Source organism: Orbicella franksi, chromosome 1, assembly GCF_964199315.1.
Source record: "Orbicella franksi chromosome 1, jaOrbFran1.1, whole genome shotgun sequence".
Lineage (NCBI taxonomy): Eukaryota > Metazoa > Cnidaria > Anthozoa > Scleractinia > Merulinidae > Orbicella > Orbicella franksi.
Window position 1 is genome coordinate 13035617 of NC_138145.1, and position 25154 is coordinate 13060770.

Genomic DNA, 25154 nt, shown 5'->3' on the forward strand with positions numbered 1-25154 from the left:
GTTCAGTAGCCTACACTGCAACAAAATTCTACTGTTTCATATAATTGTGTTCCAGATAAATTCTATACCCTTGCAGACCCTGCCACCAAATTTTGTTTACTCTCTCCCCCAACTTCCAATCATCTTAAGGGGTCACCACCTTGTTGTGGAGGGATGGTTTTTGTATCTAAGACCCTATGAGCTATGTCAGCTGGAGTCTTGTACTTCTGGTAGGTTGAAGGATAGGGACCAGACAAATTGTGATCACCTGGCTTTCTAGGTTGGGTGTTGGGCTGAGGGCTGAGGGCTGATAACCCACTACTGTAGAAAGTAAGACTATAGCAGATACAGAAGATATTCAAATCTCTATCAACATCAGTGAAGTAGCAAGGGCTCATATCATAACACATGCATTTGGAGCAAACCCCTTCCTCTGAACACCCCACTGAAAATGCCAGTTCACATTCATACTTTCCTTTTCAAAATTTTAAGTTTCGAATTCTTCCCCCCCCCCCCCCCCCCCCCACACACACAACTCAGAATTTCCATTGAACTCCCTTGAGGTGGATATGGTTATCTTCTGGCACCGCAATTCACTTTTTGGTAAATTAATCAGATCAGGCAAATGATGTCTCAGCAAAATGTTAATCTGATTAAAATGCAACTTAGAGATTTGCAATTCCAAAATAAAAACTACTGTTAAGTTAACCTCTCCCATTCCCAAACAAAGAGACCAAACAAGCATGACTAGAATTGTTTCATTAAAAACACCGCCCAAATATAGAAAACTAAACTGAAATAAAAATAAAATCCAACACAAACACACACGCAATGAGCATCATTAAAAAACTGGATCATTGGATAATGCAATTTGAGAGTTTTCATTGTTTTAGCCATCAGGGGTTATGAGCCATTATACCATGCTCTACAAATATGGAAAGCGTGTGCATGATTTTTTGAGCATTTTTATTGTTATTTAAGTCTAGTTTTCTATATTCTAGGGGCCTTTCTAATAAAACAATTATTCCACTCGTGCCTGTTGGATATGAGAAGATTAAAGCCAACTCAGCGCTATGCGCCTTGTTGGCTATCTATTATCTCATATACAACATGCTTTTGTGGAATAATTGATAATTATTCACTCCCTAACGAGTGAATGATGCGTGATCCAAACAATTACAAAATGGCTGGCGAAAACTTATGTTCCGCCAGTGTTTCTCAAACGGAAATCCTGAGAATACAAGAAGATACTGTACCAGAAAATACAAAAAAGTCTTCAAAGTTTTGAATTTTCAATTTTCATTTCAAGTAAAAATGAAAACTTTGATTGAGCAATGAAATTGTTTTGCAAACAGACTTTTCATTTAGATTGCTGATTTGAACTGTGTTAAAAGACCATTTTGTGAGATTGTGATCAACAAGGATTTTATCGCAGGTTAACTAGACTTGCCATGTTAGAAGATTCTGTCAAGAATTGTGCACATCTTCATACCACTTGCATGTTTTCAACGCATGAATTGAGAGGTCAATTAAATTATCTTTTAATGGTTTCCTTTTCATCTGTTGTTGAGATCACTTTGTACATATACTAAAAACTTGTCAATCTCAGTGAATAACAGCCACTATTCACCTCGATTGCAAAGAATAATTGTTAAATATCGCATAAACTTCCACACCAAAATATTATGATCTGCAAATTTTTAAGAAGTCAAATCCCAACCAAGTTGTTTACCAAACTATAATTTTTCTGTCTTCAAACATTTTTCTTTATTAATTACTGGGAAATCCTGCATGTTCCATGCATTTGGTTCCTTAATTATCCCTTTTATTATTCCTTAATCTTTTTATGAAAGGGGACATATCATTTAGTATCCTCTCCAAGGAAGATGGCATTCATTTCATCCATGAAAAAAACTTCTTCAAGTTGATGTATATGGCCGCGTCACACTGTCTCCAGCCAGAGAATCAAGTAATTGAAAGAGAGGAGGAGAGTGTGAAAATCTGAGGTCTAACTGTGTAAAAAAAGAGGAAAAAATGTAAAATTAAATTAAGCTATACTTTGGCTTCATCCTTTGAATACTTATTACATTGCAAGAAGAAATGTCATTAACTTAGTATCTGCACTGTTCATACATTATACAACACTGCATAGAGCATTAAAGACTATGCAACTCCTTTCAACCTATATTGTGAATACCTCAGTCATTTTGCTAGCTTTGTAACTGGGAAGTTTAAATCATGTAGTACAACATAATCATGAAGTACAACAAAAGGAGTGTTACTTCTTGAGGTTTCACTCAATAAATAATAAATAAATAAAAACATTTCATTAACCTCATCATCAGACTAATTAAACCCAAAAAAGTCTGCCTTCAGGTCAAAAAATAATTTTACAAGATAACTTTTAAAAACTCTTTCAAAACCACGCAATTAGTCCATTCAATAACAACAAAACAAAAAAACTTAGTGTACATCTGTCATATCCGATTCTTGCACCGCTGCAAGAACTTTTAAATTATAGACAACACAAGCCAGAGGATACTTCCAAACGTAGAAAGAAATGTGTCACCTTGAATAGCATGCTGATATCCGGACTGAACATAAGTTGGCTACGCTTTTAAAACATTCATTGCATGTAAGATTTATATCCTTAAATCTACAAAATTAAGCTCATTTACAGTACAGTGTCAACGGTTTTCGTCATTTATTTATATGAACATGGCAGACAAAAAACCTAACGGGTCTCTTCCCAGAGGCAAGTCAAGATATGACGGGTAATTCAAATGATAGCGAACAAAATCTTCAACTTTTAAAATGTAAACTCATCGAGCCAAAAAGTTTCCGAAGCCACACACGAACTAGAAAATGTTGCCACTAGCAAAAATCAACCATTTACGGAAGGAAAGGAACGAAAACTTGGCTTACCTTTCAACATAGCTTTCCATTATGCTGTGTTCATTGTGTTAAGTCATCTGTACACCAATATCTGCAGCAGAAGAGTATTGTAAATAAACTGAGCACGTGCCTCCGCTTGGCACAAAATGAACACGACACCAACGTACAAAAGAAATCACAACACAAAGAATAACACTCAAAGAAAGCGACAAAACCAGGCTAACATTTGCAACATACTTACTTTTGCTTAATCCGCATACTCTGTGACAAGTAGAGGTTCTAACTGGGTAAAAATCCACAATATTTCTTGCTGTTCGATGCTCCCGATTGCAAAATGTTCAGACATTTTCGAAACTTGTTTGCAGCCGCAAATTGTCAGCGGCGAGCGCTTGAGCATGCTCCAAGACAACGGATTTTTCAGCCAATCAGCGGTTTTTCCGCCGTGCCCACTCAATTGAAAACCTCTCTAATAAAAACAAGCAATGTTAATATCCTATTGCCATTAGGAAGTTGGTAAATTTATAAATAAGAGAAATACTCGGTGAAAAAGATTGATTTCAACTCGTATCAGCTGTAACTTACAGGTTACATCAAGTTAAGCGGCAATGTATGGTACCGAATTGTAGTATCCCATGGCAAAGGATTTTGCGAAATTCATTTTTTCTGATTCTTGCGATGTTTTCTTCCGTATCCTCGCAGAAATTTACTCCAAAGCTTTAAGGTAATTATGCCTTTTACGATTATTTTTTTCTTCAATAAACGGATTCAACCAACATCATTTACATGTTCAACAATTTACTCTCAGACCTACAGAATAAATGCTACAATCAATAGGTTGAAACATGAGAGGAAGGAGTTTGGAAGCGTCATTAGCTGTCATTCAATGGAGATGATGAAACTTACGGAAAACAGCAATGAGTGATATTGTACAAATTTTGTCTCAGAGTGCATCGATTTCTTTTAGTCCAGTCCTAGAGCATGCTCCTCAGATGTGTATATACATATACGCATAAAGTTTATTGTTATTTAATGGAATGATACACTCTTTGTTTACAAATCAGCACCCAATAGAAGTAAATTTTTTTCTCCAAGAGCCGAGTGCATCTCAAGAAGTTGTTGATGCTACTGCATTGCTGATGGAATTTCTCATCGCGAGACTCAAGGCAGTGCTACTTAACAACTTCTGCCGAACAGCATTCATCGATTTTGTCAAGCATTCGCTGGTTAACTCAGTAAAGAACTATCGCCAACTGCATCCTGGGTAGTCTTTAACTCGTGGTGGCTGTCAGCTGTGTGTGGGTAGTATTTACCAGGCATTTGTATTCTGATCTCCAGTGCACGTTAATGTGACTGAAGTGCGGTCCTTAAGTCGTTCAAACTGTATTGTGTGACTCCAAGATCCCGGTAGCTGTCAGCTGTCTTTTCGTGTGTTTCACCAAACAGTTCTAGTCTAATGTCCAGTGCACGTTGGTGTGACTGAAGTGCGGACCTTAAGTCGTTCATTCTCCCTTGTGTGTTTCCAAGTTCATGATAGCTGTCAGCTGTCTTTTCGTGTTTTTTACCAAACAGTTCTAGTCTAATGTCCAGTGCACGTTGATGTGACTGAAGTGCGGACCTTAAGTCGTTCAAACTGTATTGTGTGACTCCAAGTGAGTTGTAGCTGTCAGCTGTCTTTTCATGTTTTTCACCAAACAGTTCTAGTCTAATGTCCAGTGCACGTTGATGTGACTGAAGTGCGGACCTTAAGTCGTTCAAACTGTATTGTGTGACTCCAAGTGAGTTGTAGCTGTCAGCTGTCTTTTCGTGTTTTTCACCAAACAGTTCTAGTCTAATGTCCAGTGCACGTTGGTGTGACTGAAGTGCGGACCTTAAGTCGTTCGTTTTCCATTGTGTGACTCCAAGTTCATGATAGCTGTAAGCTGTCTTTTCGTGTTTTTCACCAAACAGTTCTAGTCTAATGTCCACTGCACGTTGATGTGACTGAAGTGCGGACCTTAAGTCGTTTATTTTCCATTGTGTGACTCCAAGTTCATGATAGCTGTCAGCTGTCTTTTCGTGTTTTTCACCAAACAGTTCTAGTCTAATGTCCACTGCACGTTGATGTGACTGAAGTGCGGACCTTAAGTCGTTCATTTTCCATTGTGTGACTCCAAGTTCATGATAGCTGTCAGCTGTCTTTTCGTGTTTTTCACCAAACAGTTCTAGTCTAATGTCCAGTGCTCGTTGATGTGACTGAAGTGCGGACCTCAAGTCGTTCAAACTGTATTGTGTGACTCCAAGTGAGTTGTAGCTGTCAGCTGTCTTTTCGTGTTTTTCACCAAACAGTTCTAGTCTAATGTCCAGTGCACGTTGATGTGACTGAAGTGCGGACCTTAAGTCGTTTATTTTAAGTTGTGTTGACCCAAGTGTTTGGTAGCTGTCAGCTGTATGTGGGTGCGTTTCACCAAGCAATTCCCGATTCATTTCAAGGGCGTGTTGATGTAAATGTAGAGTGGGTGTTACGTCATCTAGATCGGACCGCGTGTTTTCAAGTTTCATGATGCCGAGTCTACTGTAGAAGTTGGCCTTCTCAATGAGTTGTACTTTTAAATTTTCAAGTTGATTTCTAAGTGAATGATTTTGTGATGGAACACACGCCGAGAATTCCTGAGAAACAGTTGATGCATGTTTGAATAACTGCAAACCTGAAGCATCATCTTGCAAAAACGTTTCGTTTGCTTGCTGCTCGAGGGAGCAATGAGCCAGCTGTTGCTTTTGTTTAGATAGTAGTTCCGTTGTTATTTGAACAGCATGCTGAAGTGACTCAAAAGCAGGATCAAAAAGCATTCTTTTCAGCTGTGCATTGCTTATCTGTAGGTAACTGGCGGCAGTTGTTGCATGAGAGTAACCTAGCAGTTCCAGTCGTATTTCTAATGCTTTCTGGTGCGAATTAAAAGCTTCGTCGTAACGGGCGAGGTCACACTGTACCAGTCCTAGTTGGTAGTAGCTGTCAGCCGTTTTGGCGGTATGATTTTGGCCAGATAATTTCAGCCTTATGTCTAGGGCACATTGATGCAACTGCAGAGATAATTCATAGTTTTGAAGCTTCCGCTGCACATAACTCGCCATGTGATGGAGACTGTCGGCTCTTTTCGCCTCTTCTTCATCCAGATTCTTCTTTCCGTTTGTAAGAGCATTCTGCTGCTTGACGAAAGCCGATGCGCAGTCTTGGCTGGAAAAAGACAATATCCCCAACCCATAATAGCTGTCGGCTGTCTTCGAGTGGTTTTCATCCAATAACCGTTTTCTAATTGAAACTGCACAGTTGTATGACTGAAACGCCTGGGTGTAGTCTTGCATTTTGTACAGTGTGCGTCCTAGTTGATGGCAACTTTGGGCAACGTCATCATGTTGAGCTCCATGAATTTTCTGCCTTGCGGCAAGCGCCCACTTGACATACCTAAGAGCTGAAGGATACTGTTCCATTGCGTAATGGGTGACTCCAAGTTCATGGTTGCTTTTGGCCGTGTCAGGATGCTCATCGCCTAGTAACTCCAGCCGTGTGCGATGTGCATGTATGTGTGATCGGAGAGAAGCACGGTAGTCTTCCAAGCAGAAGTATGTCTTCCCTAGTTCGTAGTAGCTGTCTGCTGTAACTCTGTGATGCTCTCCCAGTACGTCAAGTGCAACGCTTAGTGCTTTCTTGTGATAGTCGAGGGCACACACATACTTTTCTATAGACCACTGTGAAATTCCTAACTCATGGTAACTGCTAGCGGTTTCTTGATGCCTGTTACCAAAATGCTCTAATCTAATATGAAGTGCACGTTCATGAGAGCAACGAGCAGCAGCATAGTCGCCCGTTTTACACTGTGTCACTCCTAATTCATGATAGCTGTCTGCTGTCTTTGAAGGGTTCTGATCCGAAAGATTTAATCGGAAGGCAAGCACACTTTCCTGAAAGTGGAGAGCTGAAAGACAGTCGCCCATGGTTCTCAAAATGATGGCTAATTCATGATAACTGTCAACTGTGCTTGCATGTCGCTCACCAAATATCTCTCGTCTGATTTCTAGGGCACACCTCTGGGATTCAAAGCTTGCCTTGTAGTCCTTTACCCGGAATTCAAGGACAGAGAGGTAGGAGTAGCTTTTGGCTAATGCCTCCTTGTGCTCTTGAAGCTTAAAATCTTTGGTAATGTCATCCTTGTTTTCGGTCTCCTGGGAACCGACACCATCGTGTGTGCATTCCATTAGGACTTCTTTCTGAAGACTGATCGTTGCTTTAATAGATTGTATTGCTTCTTCATATTTGTTTATCTCAGCTAATACACCCACGACGCTGCGGTGGAAATGAAATATGGCGACCACTTTACCGATATTTGCGGATGGTTTTCGGTAAATTTCTTTTTCCATTCGAAGAACATCGTGTTCTAATGACTTCAATGTTTTCGGGGAGAAGATTTTTATTGCTTTGGAGATAATGAAATACATTTCCAACGCCAGTGGTCGATTCCAAGAGGCCTCTTCCTCTTTTGGTAAATTTTTGTTCAATTGGGGAATTACTAAAAGGCTTGAGTCTCCAATTTTGTTACATTCTTCGCTGGCCTTTTTGAGGAATTCTTCTGCCCTTTCTGATCTGTTTTCGGATTCATAACATAAGGAGAGGATCTGACAAGCCAGGGTCTTTAGAATAAGAAACTGGCCTATGGTGCCGTCTAAAAGTGAAAGAGCGCCTTTCAAAAGTTTTACACCTTCTTTCAGCTTACCACTGACGAGCTGATGGATGCCTAAATAGCATGCACGCTTACCTTCAATTGATTTCCGCCTATCCGATGAAGCGGAGGGTCGAATTTCGCTAAGTGTCTGAATTGTTTCCCCTTCTGCGGTACCCCAAGTCACCTCACTGAACGCTTTGGCGGCAACCAACTGTTGGTATACTGTGTTATTTCCACGCTGCTCTGCTTCTTTCAATGCTGAATCATAGATCTTGTCAAAAGTGACCTTGTCACCCCAAAGAAGTGTGTCCAGAAACAGCTCTGCATCCGTTAAAGCATCGAAAGCCCTGTCGCTTGTTGTGCCACTCTCAGAGCAACCTTCGATTAGACTTGACATAAATCTGTCCTTGTCTTTATAGAAAGCAATAAACGCCGACATCGACTTCGATTTTCCTGAAAGAAATTTTTCGTTTAGATCAGTAAATTTGGAAATGTAGTACGCTACGAAGCGGGTTTTCGCATTTCGAAAGACTTCGCTCATTTCGTTATCACCTTTTTCACTTCCAAACGATTGGAGGAGTTTGTGCATTTGATATGAGCCTGAGCTTGATTCTATAAGTGATCTTCTCTGAAGTCTTTTCAGCGTCATTTCGGCTTTGGACTTGGACTTGGACTTGTCTAAGACAGCTGTAGCAACGTCCTCGTCAAAGCTTCCTGGAATAACAGACAAGGTTACAAAGGCTTTTTTGTCATTTTGCGAGAGACTCTCGAAAGAAGAACCAAAGATGCCTATCAGTCTTGAATCATTGACGTCTTCTGGATCATCCAACTCTCTTACAATCCTTTTGGTTGATCTAATAAATTCATCTATAGTGTCATTTAGTGGCTTCTTACTTTGGGTAATGGAGCAGCACATCAAAATAATGGCAAAAGGCATATATCCACATAATTGCGCGATTTTCTTGCGTTCGTCATCGTTAGAATCAGGAAGCAATTTCTGTACTAGATTCTTGCAATGAAACATACCTAACCCTCCTACTCTAGTTAATATTTGGCCTAGCGATTCAAAATGCAAGAATGTGGGTGATTCTCTGGTAGTAACTATAAATGTCACATTACAAAATTTTGTCAGAATTTCCTTAATCAAATTAATAACATCATCCTTCACGTTCGGTTCCAATAACCTATCTGCATTATCAAGGATGAAATACAAATGATCATTAACTTGGCTAAGTTGATAACAAAGCGAATCTTCTGGCTCCAAATCGCGACAATTCTGTGACACATTGAAATTACAAAGAAACTTTGATATTAATTCCTTCTTGTTTTGAACTCCGCGTAGTTCAAGGTGATAAACCGTCTTGTTTTGAAGGTGGAGTTCATTTCCTACCGCGATTGCAACCTGGGATTTTCCAAATCCTGCTGGACCAAAGATGGAGACGATTCGGGTGGATTCAGAGGACAGGTGACTCATGATCTCCTCGCATTCTTTTCTTCGGCCCATGAAGTCCTTATCCTGGGGAGGAAGTCTAGGCTTGACAAGCAGTGTTTGAGCCCCTTTTGACAAAAACAAATAAGTATATTTGAAAAAATGTCATGCAATAATTAGAGTAGAGAAATGACAATTGCGCACTTAGAAATATAGATTTCATGCACTAAGACGAATACGGTATTCCTGCACCTAATAAATCTACATCAGACACCGTAAAAAGGGAATTAATATATGTTCTATGGGGGAGAATATTCAGGCTATTGAGAGTAACGGCCCGTTTGGCTCTACCAAGAATCACGACGAAAGTTGTCTCCGTTAAATTTTCAATTTGGTAATCGTGGGTGCACTCAACAACAGTAAGAATAAGGAACAAAACAAAAGAAAAACAGTAAGATATTTGTTGACCACAAAGTGTCAATCACACGGCGATTTCACAGATCAAAGCGAGATCAAATTTACTTGAAAGACGTTGTCCTTCAGATCATGGCGCGTAAATAAAAAATCTGTCAGTTTTCACGGCTGACAAAAATATTTTCTGCTTCGAGGTAGGATGTCGGCTCCTTTTAAGATTGGTAAGGCTTGACAAAGTTTGGTAGGAAAAAATTATCGAGCGCGCTTGTATCTCGGAACTGATGACAGATGCTTTCGCAAAATAAACAAAAATTTGCTGAACAGCCCCGATACACATTGATGCCTTCAAGTTACCTTCACGTTTATAGATGGTGTCTTCAACAGCACTCATTCTATCCTTGACATCGCCAATTTCGCTTTCCGCATTCTGCTGGCGAATCTCCAATCTTTCCATCTTCTGTTCCATTTCCTCGAGAACACTGACAGCATTTTGAAGTTCACTTTGGAGTTTCGACTTCTCTTTATCACACTCTGCAGACATGTTCTTCACATCATCTTGCAGGGATTTCAGCTCTTGTTGAACCAGTTTCATCAAAGCTGGGTCCACAGGTGAGTTCATGCAAAGGTGTGTTCCTAAAAAATGACGAGTCAAAATAATCAAGAGTGGACTTCACTTTCCTCATGCTACGGCGAAGTATACTTAAATGCAATTCACGCCCTTGTAAAACTGTTAAACACGGACATCAAGCTACCAGAACGATGCACTGGACGGTATCATACACACTGTACATCGTTGATGATTATATCATGTAATGATGACCATGGAAAACCCATTTTCTTCAGAAATGAATTAAAACTGATATCATTCAATAAAAGTAAGAATTAGGGTCGAGTGACGTTCGGATACCGTTGTGGAAAAGAACACATTACTTTGTTAATACCTTTAGTCTCCCAGTCTTTAAGTTCTCCAAGAAGTATTCCTGCAATTGGAGGAGCCATGATTTTCACAAGGTGTTCCATCTCTGAAAACCTCTTTAGAAAATTGGTTTGATCCCATTTGGTGAAGACGCAATGCGCCCAGTCATTTCTTGCTATTCTGACATCATCTGCAGCGGTTTGTACCGGTGCAAGGGACACAGGTATACGACCAAGCAATGTCAGCACAGCCGATGCATCACATTGGTCATCAAAGGCAGTGAAGTGGGCCATGTGGTTCTGAACATACAGCCCGGCAAAGTCAACATGGGACATCACTCGACAGTCAAACTTAGAATAATCGAATTTTCCACCCGCAAGCTTTGGATGGATATCATTTCCATTGATGTTCTCGTACTTCAAAGGCTGTGGCCACCGTTTAAGACGTCCAGATGTGCTCTGTCCATGAATATTGTGGCTAGTCTTGAGGTTGTTGTATTCAGTGTTGATGTCTTGTTCCACAAACGGACGTATCTGTGGTATGAGGACCTTGTTGAGTGCTATTCCAGCCACAAGCCATCGTTTCTGATTTTCCGTCACACCAAGGTGGCTTAATGGCCTGTATGGTGGACAACAATATAAACTCAGTTGTTTGTTATTTTACGAAATGGTCAACGATTGTTGCCAACTTACTGTAATGTATTGTCAGCGGTTTAACGCATCCACATTATAGTGAGGCGCCCAGTACTTGTTAGAGTTCGCCAAGTTGAATTGCTGATGTTGTTGTGTGTGATTTAATCCAGCCAAATCGAACCTTTTTAGAAACCATCGGAAGGTTTCTCAGTATTTAACACTTACCAAATCTGGAACGTCTGCTACATGTTTAGTTAAGAATTATGCTTGGTTTAAGACGACAGACAACTTTCCAAATTCAAGGGAAGACATGATACCACATGTAAAAGGATTGGTGATTTTATACTAAGGAAACTGTTATTCCGAAATTGTCTTCAATTTGAAGGCAAGTTTTTACATTATAAAAAATTACTTAATTCATGCTGACAAAACTCCTTTATGCAAAATAATTTCCTCTGAAAGGAGGGTGCAAGGTGATCATGATCCTTTCAGTTACGATGTCGGACCACCACTTGTGCTGTTTTTAAATGACACATGGAAAACAAATCAAAATAGAAGTCGCGCTCAGAATCTGACACAAGATATATAGCTCAATTCAAAAAGGAAAGATCGATGATTTGTGTCGAAATTATTGACACGAGCGCATGTGGGATTGTTTGGTGGATGCAAACAAAGTATGACGGAAAGATCTGGTGAAAAGGAGCGCTAAGATGAGACTTTGCACCCTGATCCAGTATTTCGTGTCCGTGATATGGCTGCTATACATTCTTCGCTTGCAACTCCGCACCTATCCGGCTCACATTTTACTACAGCTTCCTCATGATATTATGTTCATGGGGGGCTGCGGCTAAATCATTTTTGCTCTTCGAATGCGTGCTCTGTTCAGTTCCTTGGTGACTGGAAGGAGCTTCTATTGACTTATGAAAACGCCATCGACGTCAGTATGCGTCTGTGAGTTTCTTCTTTCAATCCCCCTCCCCTCCCGCAAGAAAAAAAAAACGATAAACGCCTGCGTCATCACTCTTTCTTGAAGTTAGCTATTGATTCTGTAAAAGCCTAGTCTTGATTAATTCTTGCCTACTATCTAGGTTTGGAGCATTTCATTCTCAAAGAGATACTGAAATCCTTTACCATTTCTTTTTATAACGGTAAACATGGAACTTACCCGGATGAAGCTGATGCCATTCCAAGAACTTTACAATGATGAATTAATCAGCATCTCGTGAAACATTTGGGAGAATTCCTGTGTGAGGGTAAAGGAATAGGTTAAGGTAAAGTTAAAGTTAAAGAAGGTAAAATTAATATCAGTCATTTTCTTATGCCGCTCTACCCCACATTTGTGAAAGGTACTACGATCTATACTGGAGATTGTCTTTGGTTTTCCCTTTCAAATATTCGAAGGCATGGATGACCGCAGAGCCAGCACTGCGCTGAAGCAGTGGTGCTTTTCAACTATTTCGTTCTTGACTATGTACGTTCATTGTTAACCTTGGTGTATAAATAAACGAACAATTATTCTTGTCACAAGGTCTGAAAAATTTTGTAAACGAAGCTTTCGACTGTATCGCACAGTCGTCATCAGCGATTAAAGTGAGCTCACGTTGTCACATGAATGCAAATTGTTTAATCACGTGACAACAGATGGTCAAAAATGGTGGGAAGATCATAGCCCCCGTCTCTGTTCAGTATTGGGCGTTGACGTCTTATATGGATGGCCTCCTTGATTTTCCTGCATGTGATGTCGTCTACCACGCCCGTCTTCAAAGGAAGTACGGCACATCCAGAATGTTCTACTCGCAAATGGTTACAAACGCTGGATGTTTAAAGTCCCTTCTCGACCCAGCCCCACAAGTCAGGAGAAGAGCACCTCGGAGACACCTAGACCAACCTCTGTAGGCCTGCCTTATGTGTCTGGGCTCTCAGAACATCTTAGTAGAGTCTTTAGGGCACATGACATCCGCACATACCACAAGCCTTACAACACGCTGAGGTCCACCTTAGTCCATCCAAAAGACAGGACACAAACTGAAAAGGAGACGGGTGTGGTATACGACATCACATGCAACGATTGCGGAGAGCATTACATTGGCGAGACAGTGAGAACCGTGGAGAAGCGACTGGGTGGTGTCAGAAACAAACAACATCTGCAATCCGGGAACACCAGTCTCAGGCCAACCACGAGATCGACTGGGAAGGAGTCAAGGTTTTTGATAAAGAGTCGGTAGATATCAAAAGGAAAATCAAGGAGGCCATCCATATCAGACGTCAACGCCAAACACTGAACAGAGACGGGGGCAATGATCTTCCCACCATTTTTGACCATCTGTTGTCACGTGATTAAACAATTTGCATTCACGTGACAACGTGAGCTCACTTTAATCGCTGATGAAGACTGTGCGATACAGTCGAAAGCTTCGTTTACAAAATTTTTCAGACCTTGTGACAAGAATAATTGTTCGTTTATTTCGTTCTTTGTTTGTTTGTTTTTGTTTTCTTTTTTCTATTGTTGTTGTTGTTTTGTTTTTCCCAACAATTATTCTAAGGTCCTCTGCGGTTCCAATGCAATTATTCAAATCACAAATAACATTTGTTAACTCAATGCATGACGATTGCCTTCTTCATCTCGGTAAGAAAGGCGAGTCTCTTGTGCAGGTACTGCACTTAAAGCAACCCAACTCAGATAAAACCGAAAATGCTCGAGTATAATTACATTTGAAGAGGTAAACGCTAGCTACAATGTAGTTCCCCTTGCATTGCACTAATCCTCCTGGCAACGAGGGATAAGCGATTTATTCACCGAGGGAATTTAATTAAACTCCACTGTTATATGACAACTGAGTCAGTCTGACCTCTCGAGATTACAGTAACAGATAGATAACACTCGCTACTGAGAGTCAACATTCACAGTGTTTTCTGTTTCAACAAAAAATGTCTCTATTTTTGCATAGGCAGGTCTTACGTTTCTTTATCGATTCTTTAGAATGAACTCAATTTAGTCTCCTGGAACCTCGATGGTGCCAGTCACACACAACACTAAAACACCAAACTGGTACAGGTTCAAATGTAATGGCCTTTTCACAGTTAACCGTTCTCATTTGCATTATAATATAATCTAGCATGTATGTGAGGCAATTTTGGGCTATTTTGTTGTTTCAGCCCGAAATTGCCGCGCATCCACGTTGGATTTCATTCTAATGCAAATGACAAAAACTAACCGTGAAAACGGCAATTGTGACGCGGTTTCAAAGTTGTTCAAAGTCAAGCTGCAGTAAACAATGTAACATTTTATGCAGCTGAAAGAATGCCATTTTCGGATAAGGGTCGAACGAGGAGAATGGAAACGGGGTGTTCTTCTTTGAAAGTTAAAGAACGCCAGTTAGGAGACTGTTCTTGAGCATACAGTCAAAGGCACATCGACAATATAAACAAACCTTCCCCTAGAGCTATTATTTGTAGTTCAATTGCATTATTAGTAATATGGGGCGTGATCCTAGGACGCAGTTAATATTGGTCATGTCATATTCAAGATCATGGCGGCTTTGACACTTCATAGTCAAGAAAGATGGGTAAGTAAGCGGATGTAGTTTAGGATGATGGTGGAAACGTAAAATGTAACGTTTTAAAGGAAAGTACAGATATGTAAGGAAAGAGACAATCGTAAACGAGGATGAAAAAGCCGGAAACAAACAAACAAACCAAGTTTGGTTTAACTACGTGTAACGTCACGAAGGGGCAAAGGGTTTCTAACGGCTACTAGGCAGAACCGTATAGTTTTGATGTCATAGGGAGAGACAAACAAGTTTATCAAGATTGGTTTTAAAACGGCCAATGACCCACTGAAAAGTCAAGATGGCGGCCTGCTAAGGTCATACTGAGTTTAGATGGCGAACCATGAAACATGCATGATGCAACGTACAAAAAATAGTATAGGTAAGTCGGCGAACCCGCCTGAATCCACATGAATTCTCATCTCCGTTATAAACGGTCATAAGGATGGACAATGACGAAAGAGTCGTAAACTTGGGTGAAAAGCCATAACTATAAATACAATAATTTCAACCCCTGGGAGCTACCAGAGTCGCATGCAGATATGCAGCATGGCATAACCTTGGCGGGGAGACGAAGCATACGGGCCGATCCCAGGAAACCTCTACAGCCTGGCCGGTTTAGAAGATAGGAGAGTGGACTCTAAATCACGGGGGAAATGCACACGATAAACGAGGTAACAGTTCGTAGACATGACAAAACGGTTTATTCTACACCACTACATTCACAACACAAAACAAAGAGTAAATTAAGGGATGAAGCGTTTACAGAACTAAAAATTAATGTACGTACGTGTTTTGTAATGTTTGACTGTAGAAAGCTATTGTGTACTAAGTTCTAGACCGCCAGTACTGATTCTGGCCTACCTATCGTTTGAATCATGAAACGGCTATTTACTGAGTCATATGCTCCACTGTTTTAAGAGACAAATAATTTCTTCCCTCTCAAATTCTCCATGTAGCGCCTTAGAGTATCAGCGTTGTTGTTCCGACCCATTTTACAGCTGCAGCGAATATGACAGGGCGAGCGACGTCAAGAGATTGCTCATGGACAAAATCCCCCAACTCTATTTGCTTCTGCAAGAGAAGAGCGTCAGAAATACCGGTGGCGAGCTAGAAGAGCGACTTGGAACTGTTATGCAAAATTACAAAAATCTTCGCCGGTAACGAAGTCAACAAACTACGACGTAAACGCAAAGAAAAAACAATATCACAGAAAGACATCGACGTCCACATTGAAATACTTTAGAAGGACAAAGATTAAAAGCACAGGCAAGAAATTCAGCGGCTCAAGAGTCGGTACTAAACCTATGAACAACACTAAAGGCTGGTTCTCACTAGCGACGAAGTCGGAGTCGAAGTCGAAGTCAGAGTCGTAAGAGACCTTATGACCTAGTGAAATTAATAAGAGAGCTTATGACTTACTGAAAATCGAAAATCGAAAATCGGAGTCGTATGCAGAGTCATAAGCTCGACGGAATCGGAGTCAGAAGAATCAGAACGTTTCCATTTCTTCCGATTCCGTTTACGACTCCGTCGTTTATGATCCAATGAAAACTAGATTGTTGGAATCGGAAGCAGAAATGGAAGAACCAACCAATCACAAGGCCCGGAACATTGTGATTGGTTTACTCTTCCGCTTCTGCTTCCGACTCCGCCAATCTAGTTTTCACTGGATCGTAAGCAACGGAGTCATAAGCGGATGCGGTGTTCTGCTTCCGACTCCGTCGGTTTGATTTTCACTAGATCGTATCACTGTAGGCTTCTGATTACGACTCCGTCGCTAGTGAAAACCAGCCTTACGATAACCTTGTGGGACTCCTTCAATCTGCCAATCATTCAAAAGAATGCGTGGAAAGGGAACGGCACATTTTTCAAAAGCGATTTCTTGAAGAGAGCGAAGACATTATTTGTCTCTTGAAGCAGTGCAGCATATGTATGACTCAGTAAATGGTCGTTTATTCAAACGATAGATAGACTCAAATCAGTACTGGCGGTCTAAAACCTAGATTAACTTTGTACACAACAGCTTTCTTCAATCAAACATTGCAAAACACGTACGTTCATTTATCGTTAGTCCTGTAAACGCTTCATCCCTTAATTTACTATTTGTTTTGTGTTGTGAATGCTGTGGCGGATCTAGGCGAGGGGCCCGATACTATACTACAATCAGGCGTTTTGAACGTTTTTGAAAGTTGAAAAACGCCTGATCGCAGATTATACCCGAGCATTCAGCCAAAAACATATCGACATGACGTTACCTGCAGGCCGCCATCTTGACTTTTCAGTGCCGCGTTATTGGTCGTATGCTAGGGTCATGCCCCATACTACTATTATTAGCTCATTAGCCTCGAGGAGCTCCTATGTAGACTCTCCCATGCAACGCTCCAATACTTTATATTTAACGCGCAGTGCACAAACACAAAAACTTGTGACATCAATTTGTATACCAATTAACATGCTCGGAAAAATGAAATATAGTACTCGAGCCGCGTGAATTCTGAAAACATCAGTTATTACCGAACATACTGGACAATTTATTGATATTTTTGATACCTTCGCAGGTTAAAACGAGAACTGGGGGTCATATTTGGAAGTGCCAATAAGGCAAAGTTATCAAATCTTGGACATGTTCACTCTATCTGCCTTGGCAAAGGTTTATATTTCTAACAGTGACATTATAACCCTGTGGCCTTGGATACCGTTTATTTTGCCTGTATGGCTCGTAACTATGGGGAGAAGTAGTTGTAGCCGTGACTGTTCTGACATACCGGTATTGACACTTACTGCAGAGCGGTGTTTTAATGAATCTCGAAAGCTTTTTTAAATTATTTTTCGTCCGGCACTATTACGCACTGCTTTTGACAGGGCGACCCGTAAACCTCTCTAAAGCGGCCACCATAGGGCAGAATTAACTGGCTGTTGTAGAATGGAGGCAATTGTAGGGGAAAATTCAGGCTGAGTTAAAGAATACCGGCTGAAAGATCTAACAAAAATCCAGCCTCACGTTGTCAAATTTTTTGTTCGTACTTTGGTTTGTTATCCCGGCGTCGTCAATCGAACGAAACCGAATCAAAAATCAATCAACTCAATCGAACTTAATCGTTCGATTGGAGTTCGATTGGTTCGGTAATCGAACATAATCGAACTGGAACTTTTCGGTAAGTTCGATTGTATCACCGCTAAATGTAATAACAACACTAAATGTAATACCAACAATAAATGTAATAAAAATTAACTCTAAATGTAATACTAACCGAAAATGTAATAAAAATCAACCCTAAATGTAATAACTTACCCCACCGTAAATGTAATACAATTTAACGCTAAATGTAATAAGCTGACCAACCGTAAATGTAATACAAGTTAAGCTTAAATGTAATAACACGTTACTAAGTGTGGCAAAGGCGTAAATGGCATCAATATCATCAGTGATATGATATCACTTCAATAGATCATCAGATTACCCAATCACGGTTAATCCCCTTTACTAATTAAACCGTTAGGCGCAGATTACCCTCGGGGGGTTACTCCCATACAATACCTATACGGGTATGTGCCGCCCAACAGGGTCGTGATTTTGTAGCTTCTGAGTTAGAGAGGGTTATCCATTTTAGAGACAGGGTATAATATTTTGAACGCACGAAAGCTACAGTTTTGTAAGCCGCCATTTGAAATTATTCAAGGAGAGCTTGCTTTTAAAAATGCGGTTTAAAACTGTTACAACCTGTGTTAAAAACAAAGGATCATGACAGGTCTACACGGACTCCCCTCATGAATCGCGATAGCGATGAATTTTAGCCTTCAGTTAAATTTTCGCTCTAACGAGCGTATCGTTTAGAGATTTGCCTCTCTTATATGATATAACCGGAGGTTTAGTATAGATGCTTTTCAGCAACGGCTGGTTTTGTATTACAACCCAGTTATTCATTAAAATTTCTTCTAGGCCACGTACTGCCGGGTAATATGTCGTGTCAAATGAACACATCCAGAAGGACTTCTAATAATAACCCACGTTCAAAAAGAGTGTAAACCTGGGGCAAGTATGGGTGAGGGATCAATTATGGGATCGTTATTTTGGGGTCGCTTGCGCATTTGTTTTCAACCTCGGGGGCCCCCAAACGATCCCACAACTGAGCGCACGCCTTCTCTCGCCCAGGCTTCCACTATTTTCGAACGTGGGCTATGTAATTGCGCGATCCGCTGAAAACAATTTCCGAAATGATGTTTGAAATGCTCGACCATCAGAAGGGCTATTTTCTTGGGAAATCTTCAGAAGCTCCCAGTTAAGCTTTGACCGGAACTATGCCGAACCTCGGCAATGTTCACAAAAAATCACCGAGACTTCAAGTGATGCCCGGTAACCGTAAGGGAACTTTTAACACTATGTTATTACATTTGAGAATAACTTGTATTACATTTACGGTTGGTCAGCCTATTACATTTAGCGTTATATTGTATTACATTTACGGTGGGGTAAGTTGTTACATTTAGGGTTGTTTTTTATTACATTTGTGGTCAGTATTACATTTAGAGTTAATTTTTTATTACATTTACGGTTGGTATTACATTTAGCATTGTTTATTACATTTAGCGGTGAAACATTCGATTACCGAACCCAATCGAATTGATCGTTTTCACGTGACGTCATCACTTTCTAAAATCCAAAACGAAAGAGCCACCAACGTTTTTGTCCTCATCAGGCACAAGAGGCGGTATATTTATATCTGTTTACAATTTTACAGCTCAATAGCGCGCTTCGTTTGGAATCCAGAGCATTTTGAATTTCAGGGTTATGGAGGTACGTGACACAAGGCTATGATCGAGTTTGTCGAAAAATATATACTTATCCCATGATTTTGAGCCTTTTTAGAAGTTAAAGCATTAGGAAAAGTGCTCATGTAAATGCTTGTTTGATCAGTACTGACAAAGTCGCCTAGATAGCCAAAGTAAGTTCCAGATGTTTACACTATTTTCCGGCCGCCATATTGGTGTACCACGGAGGTACACCAACATGGCGTTTTCATACTGGGCTCTGTAAATATCGGCGAAACATTTCGACGAATATCTGAAGTTTGGGGAAACGCACAGGCCTAAAACCTGGAGAAGAGGCTTATTTAGTTATGTTCTATAACATCATAATTTCATAGCTTTTTCCACTGGATGGTTTTCGATTTATTATTTTTTTTATTGCGTGACAGCGAAAACGATCTATTGGTTCGATTTTGTTCTGTAGAAAAATAAAACGGCATACAAAAATTTATAAGCATTCAGTCTCAAAGCCGGACCCCTTTCTCCCCTTTTCTTCTTGACAATTAATCTCTATCTCTATTTCAATTGAATTGGAAGGATTTCACTCTTTAACCGAGTTTTAACTAGAGGAGCAGGTGTGAGAGATATTAACACATTTCAATTAACTACTATCAGGCCGGGCTATCAGGCACCAGTTCTCTTTGTAAATGACCAAGCTGGCCGCGGTCATCGTCAGTTACCCTCAAAGCCGGACCTCTCTCTCCTCTTTTCTTTTTGAACATAAATCTATCCCCGACACGGACGGCGAAAAAGCACTCGTGTGTAGTCTTTTACCACCGCTTCCAGACATGCCATTAGGGACAGCGCGTCTCCCAACCCCAAAATGCTTTGGAAACGAAAGAATATCGAGGTCGAAATGTATTATGGACCAAAATATAACAAGACAGCGGGAACCTGGTCTCTAACATTAGTAGGCCTGGTTAATTTTATCATTTTTAGCGGGTAAGGTAAATCCTGAATAAAATTTTTCACTTGAATTGCTCCAAGCATTGTTCAATATTTATGTATAGAATGATCCTTGCAAAGTTGAGCCGTCGACAGGGCAAACCCAGTGCTTACAATACTGAGATGAGGTGGTTTTCGAAAGCTTTTCGCCAGCCCAAAACTCGGCGAGAAATCGATCGACAAATTCAAAGCCATGATCTGGGACAATCCTACTGACGATATGCTACCAAGTTATGGTAAGTTTTTTTAAAAGAAAAATTAAGAAATGACTTCATGTGGAGTGATGTCGTGATGTGTAGGCTTATTTTTCCAGGTATATCCTGAACTAGTACTGGAACCGGCTAAAATATGCAATAAAGTTTATGTAATTTTGAAGATAAATAAAACGAAAATGCGTGCACGGGCCCGAAAAAGTAAAATGATGTAAAATAGAAAATGGGATATGCTTATTTTGTAGCTGAAAAAATGCGATTAGGGTTTTAGACATGGTGTCGAAGGGTGGAAAGGGGGTTGGGGGGGGGGGGGGTTGGGGGGATGCCATCTCCAATACAGTATCACAGTTTTGTTGAATTAGAAACCAGTGACGCTTAGAACTTTATAATCTTATATACATCTTTGTCCGCTAGCAGCCTACTCCAACTCCACTTTTTTAGGTCTATTACCCCACTCCCTTAGAAAATATTTAATAAAGCCTGATGAAAAGTATATCATGTTGTTACTAATTAACAGGATTGACTGCAGATGAGCTTGCCTGTCTTGCTGCATCGGGAATGCAAGGCTGGGTCTATACTGATCACGTCACATGGGTTTTAAAACAGCTTAATGACATGCAAAACAATACCATGCTACTATGCCCAATGTCGTTGTTAATATCTACAATGAGATGATGAGGAAAGCTAAGTTACTTAACCCTGGACCATTAAAAAGGCTGGTTTTCACTCTGAATGTGGGACAAAGGAATGGCAAAACTTTCATTGGCAACCCTCAAAATGGTGGTAATCATTGGGTACTGGTAGATGTTGAGCTGCGACCTTTCATGAACATCATATACTGTAAGATGCTGGCTTGGCAACCTCCCCCAGACATCATTGATGTCGTCAATGATTTTGCACGGTACATTCCACAAGTTGGAACGCACAAAAAGAGTCATTTGGTGCTTGCCCACTCTCCCAGTGCGACTAATTGGCAGGGTCATGAATGTGACTGGCGATGCCGTAACTATTCCCTGCAAAGTTGCACTGATACATGTGGTGTTATTACTCTGGTGAACGCAGCTGTGGTAGCCTTGCACAGCCCTCTTTTCTGATGGTTAACGGGTCCAGTGATCAAAGAATCGATCTTCTTGCAACACCTGACCCAATACTGGTTATATTTTGTGTCGCCCATGAGCAGAGACGAAGCCATATTCTTGTCAGTGTGAAACAAATTTTTAGTTTGTTTATTGTGGAAGTGCCACAACTTCCACTGATGACCACTCCATCTTTCCCTCACCCCCATTAGTGGTCATTATATGGTTTTACACATTGTGCTGGCATTATTTTGAGCATGATAGCAAGGCAAAAGAATCTAGCATTACGCGGGAATAACAGTGACAAAAACTGGCCGATGTCTTTTGAGCATAATATATAGTGAGATTTTTTGATCATCAAGCATTTGCATAATGACAACAAATTTGAGCATTATGTGTAAAACCCTATTTCATGACCCATTTCCAGTACTATTGTGATATTTACAACACATGTTTGCAAACACAAAATCCTTTAACAACAGAAAGACAACAATGTTGGAAAGGAATACTCCTTCTAACATGAACCAAATGCACTGCCCCATGAAAAATGCAGGACATGTGGTTAGTGTAGTACAAAGATAGAAGAGTGCTTTTAGAAACCTTTTGACCTAAGTTTTCATCTCTAAAATGGCCCTTGTGATATGATCAGTAGCAGGCTGTACATGTTTTCATGACGATTTGAACAGCTAGAGATAACTGTGCAACCTGACACTAGCCTTCTAGCAGGCTACTGCCATATTGGCTTATGATATTGGCTTATGTTATCCACAGGTCTTTAGCTTCCTCATAGTGAAGAACATCATCATAATTTACTTTGATCAAAATGAAAAAGATCACCAGGGATAATGAAAACCTGGATCTGCAGGTCCCTTGGCAAAATTGTTTGTTTGATGCTGTGCTAAGTAGAGAAGATGATGTCATTATTTAGAGCATTTAGTGCAGGAAACATTTTCACACTAGAAAATATATGAAATCATTACAGGTCAGACTAGTGAAATTTTAAAAGCTGATTCTAACTGTTTCTGGACGACCCATATGGAACATGCCAGGTCTCTTTCAACTGAAATCATTTTGTTATTAGCAAAAAAAGGACAGAGCAGTCATTCAAGACTATTCCAGCAGCTTGTATTAATAATAATATTAGACCATGTTTTTGATGTTCTGTAAAATAGAACAGGGATAAGCATGTGAAATCATTATTGGCATGAGGTGAAACTAGTCTTGCATTTCACACATTTAATTTCAGTGAGCTATCACAATACTGGGCATCGTGCTTTGCATAAATATTTGATCAATCAGCTCATTTCCGTAGGATTTTTATCAACTTGATCCCCACCACAGATATATGTATGTACATGTACATGTAAGTACTGAACGGCACAGTGTGAACTATATTGATTTTGCAACAAGTTTACTGTTAATTTAATATTTTTTTGCCATACATGGCTCGAGTAACATTCTAAGGAAAATTGGACTCTGAGTACATGTCTGACATCTACTGTCATTTCAATATTGTCATATAGTTATTTCATATTGTTCTAGAGTTTTTACTGCTTTTAAGCAACAAATCTGAAACAAATATTACATGCAGAAACAAAAAAAACAGATAAATATTATTATATATTATATTATATATTTTCAGGCTTTCAATGTTGGTATGTGTGTGGAATTATAATGGGATTACGGTATGAAATTCTGTATTACTACATTAAATACACGACAAGCCGTTATGATTATTGTTAATCAAATTAAAGAAACTACATATAATTTCTACATACACAACACAAGCTAAGGTTCGTTTACTAGTAACAAATAGGTCAATGAATTGCAAGATAATAAATACCGTGGTGCACAACCGATCTGATGAGCAAAAATTTCTCTGACTGAGACGTTCGAGGGATAATTTGTGTTTCCTTTCAGAAATATTTCGAGAAAACGTGGGCTGGTGGTCGCTAACTGCGTTTTAAAGCTGAAATCAACCAGGCGTTTCAAGTGTTAGAGACCAGGCTCCCACTATCTGATTATATTTTGGCCCACAATACATTTCGATCTCGATATTCTTTCGTTCCCGGTGCATTTTGGGGTTGGGAGACGCGCTGTCCCTAATGGCATGTCGCTTCCAGAATGGTTAGTTTCATGTCCGACATCTTGCCTGTTGTACTCGTGTTTGAAATAGAAGCCAATAAATAACTTATTTAACCGCAACGCTTTGTTTCAAACCAGATGAAACTGGTTTTATGTTCCATTGTTGAAGTGTTCGATTACCGAATGTTCGATTGGCCACGCCATTATTTTCGTTATTCTCTTCTCTTCGTAAAAGAGAAGAATGAACTGATGTTGCAAGGAGAATTGACATGTTAATCATCTTGATATTGTCAGCTTTTATGAAGCAATTCGTGATTTTATACTACAATCAGGCGTTTTGAACTTTTTTGAAAGTTGAAAAACACCTGATCACAGATTATTCCTGAGCATTCAGCCAAAACATGTCGACATGAAGAAGATGCCTTGTGCTAGCTGCAGTCGAACCTCTCTACAACAGCCCCCTTGGGGACAGAGGTAAGTGGCCGTTGTAGAGAGGTGGCCGTTATGAGGAGGTAGGGGTTTAACATGACACCTGTTGTGTTGCTCGGGGTGCAACATTTTGTTTCAAAAGGTGTTTATTTAAGCATATATAAATAAAAATGTGTCAACAAAACAGAAACGTAACTGAAACAGAGACAAAGATCAACGGGGCTCGGGATAGATAAAGTCTGGCGACCTTTTACAGTAAAAAATTGGGGTTTTTGAATACACCGTTCGTCAAGTCGTTGATTAACTGGCCGTTGGAGCTCGTTGTCGAGAGGCTATTTTGGCAGTTGGGACGTGTTTTAGTGGTTGTTGCCGCTGTGGAGAGGAGGCCGTTGTAGAGGGGTTAAAATAAACTTAAGTGAGGGTATGGACTGTCCGCCGGGACTGAAAAATGTGGCCTCTGTAGAGAGATGGCCGTTAGTGGAGGTTCGACTGTATATTGTAGGTCAAAGGCCTGACTTCATCTCATTATTCAAAATTATCGGCTCATTAGCCTCGAGAAGCACACATGCATTTTATTTAACGCGCAGTTCATAAACACAAAGACTGCTGACATCAATTTTTTTTTACAATTAACATGCGCAGAAAGAAAGAAATATAGTGCTCGAGGTGCTGAAAACAGCACCAGACATTACCGATCCTAAAGGACGATTTAGTTATAATCTTTGCTCTGCTAAAACAAGAACCAAGTCAGAACTGGGAATCACAAAGTCGAAATACCATAATGCTTAACACTCTTAAGTCTTGAATATTTTTACCTACCTATCTCGGATACCGATTGTTTTGCCTTTAGGGACACTTAACACTTTAGGGACTCGAAAGGCTTTATGTATTCTTTGTTTTTGTATCTGGCTTTCTTTAAATGCCCCATGCAAGAAAGCATGGGATGAGTAAACTCCACAGACCACTGGGTACATTCTGTTAGCGATCGAGAAATATACTTGGTGTCTTTGGTTTTTCCAGAATGTTTACAATAAATCCACGATTATTTAAGAGCACTTTGATGAGAAATGTGATATTAAGTCATGAATTAA

The 25154-nt window shown here is 40.1% G+C and overlaps 3 protein-coding genes and 2 long non-coding RNA genes across 5 annotated transcripts; 1 reads left to right on the top strand and 4 right to left on the bottom strand.

The window, feature by feature from the left end:
* Positions 1-537: 537 nt before the first annotated feature.
* On the bottom strand, positions 538-3321 carry LOC145491055 (uncharacterized). The gene is made up of 3 exons (XR_014049753.1): positions 3116-3321; positions 2905-2965; positions 538-1991 (listed from the first exon to the last, which is right to left on the bottom strand). It is a non-coding gene; the product is annotated as an uncharacterized LOC145491055 (long non-coding RNA).
* An 894-nt stretch (positions 3322-4215) lies between these two features.
* Positions 4216-9072, bottom strand: LOC145479474 (uncharacterized). The gene has a single exon (XM_081457888.1). It carries the CDS (start codon positions 9070-9072, stop codon positions 4216-4218), a length of 4857 nt encoding a protein of 1618 aa, XP_081314014.1.
* Positions 9073-9541: 469 nt separating this feature from the next.
* Positions 9542-10178, bottom strand: LOC145479565 (uncharacterized). The gene has a single exon (XM_081457998.1). The coding sequence runs from the start codon at positions 10028-10030 to the stop codon at positions 9542-9544; it is 489 nt and encodes a 162-aa protein (XP_081314124.1). The 5' UTR covers positions 10031-10178.
* A 115-nt stretch (positions 10179-10293) lies between these two features.
* LOC145479654 (uncharacterized) lies at positions 10294-12144 on the bottom strand. Its single transcript, XM_081458108.1, has 2 exons — positions 12125-12144; positions 10294-10969 (listed from the first exon to the last, which is right to left on the bottom strand). The coding sequence occupies exons 1-2, from the start codon at positions 12142-12144 to the stop codon at positions 10294-10296; spliced, it is 696 nt and encodes a 231-aa protein (XP_081314234.1).
* Positions 12145-18361: 6217 nt separating this feature from the next.
* Positions 18362-21971, top strand: LOC145491060 (uncharacterized). Its single transcript, XR_014049755.1, has 2 exons — positions 18362-20497; positions 20991-21971. It is a non-coding gene; the product is annotated as an uncharacterized LOC145491060 (long non-coding RNA).
* The last annotated feature ends 3183 nt before the right edge of the window (positions 21972-25154 follow it).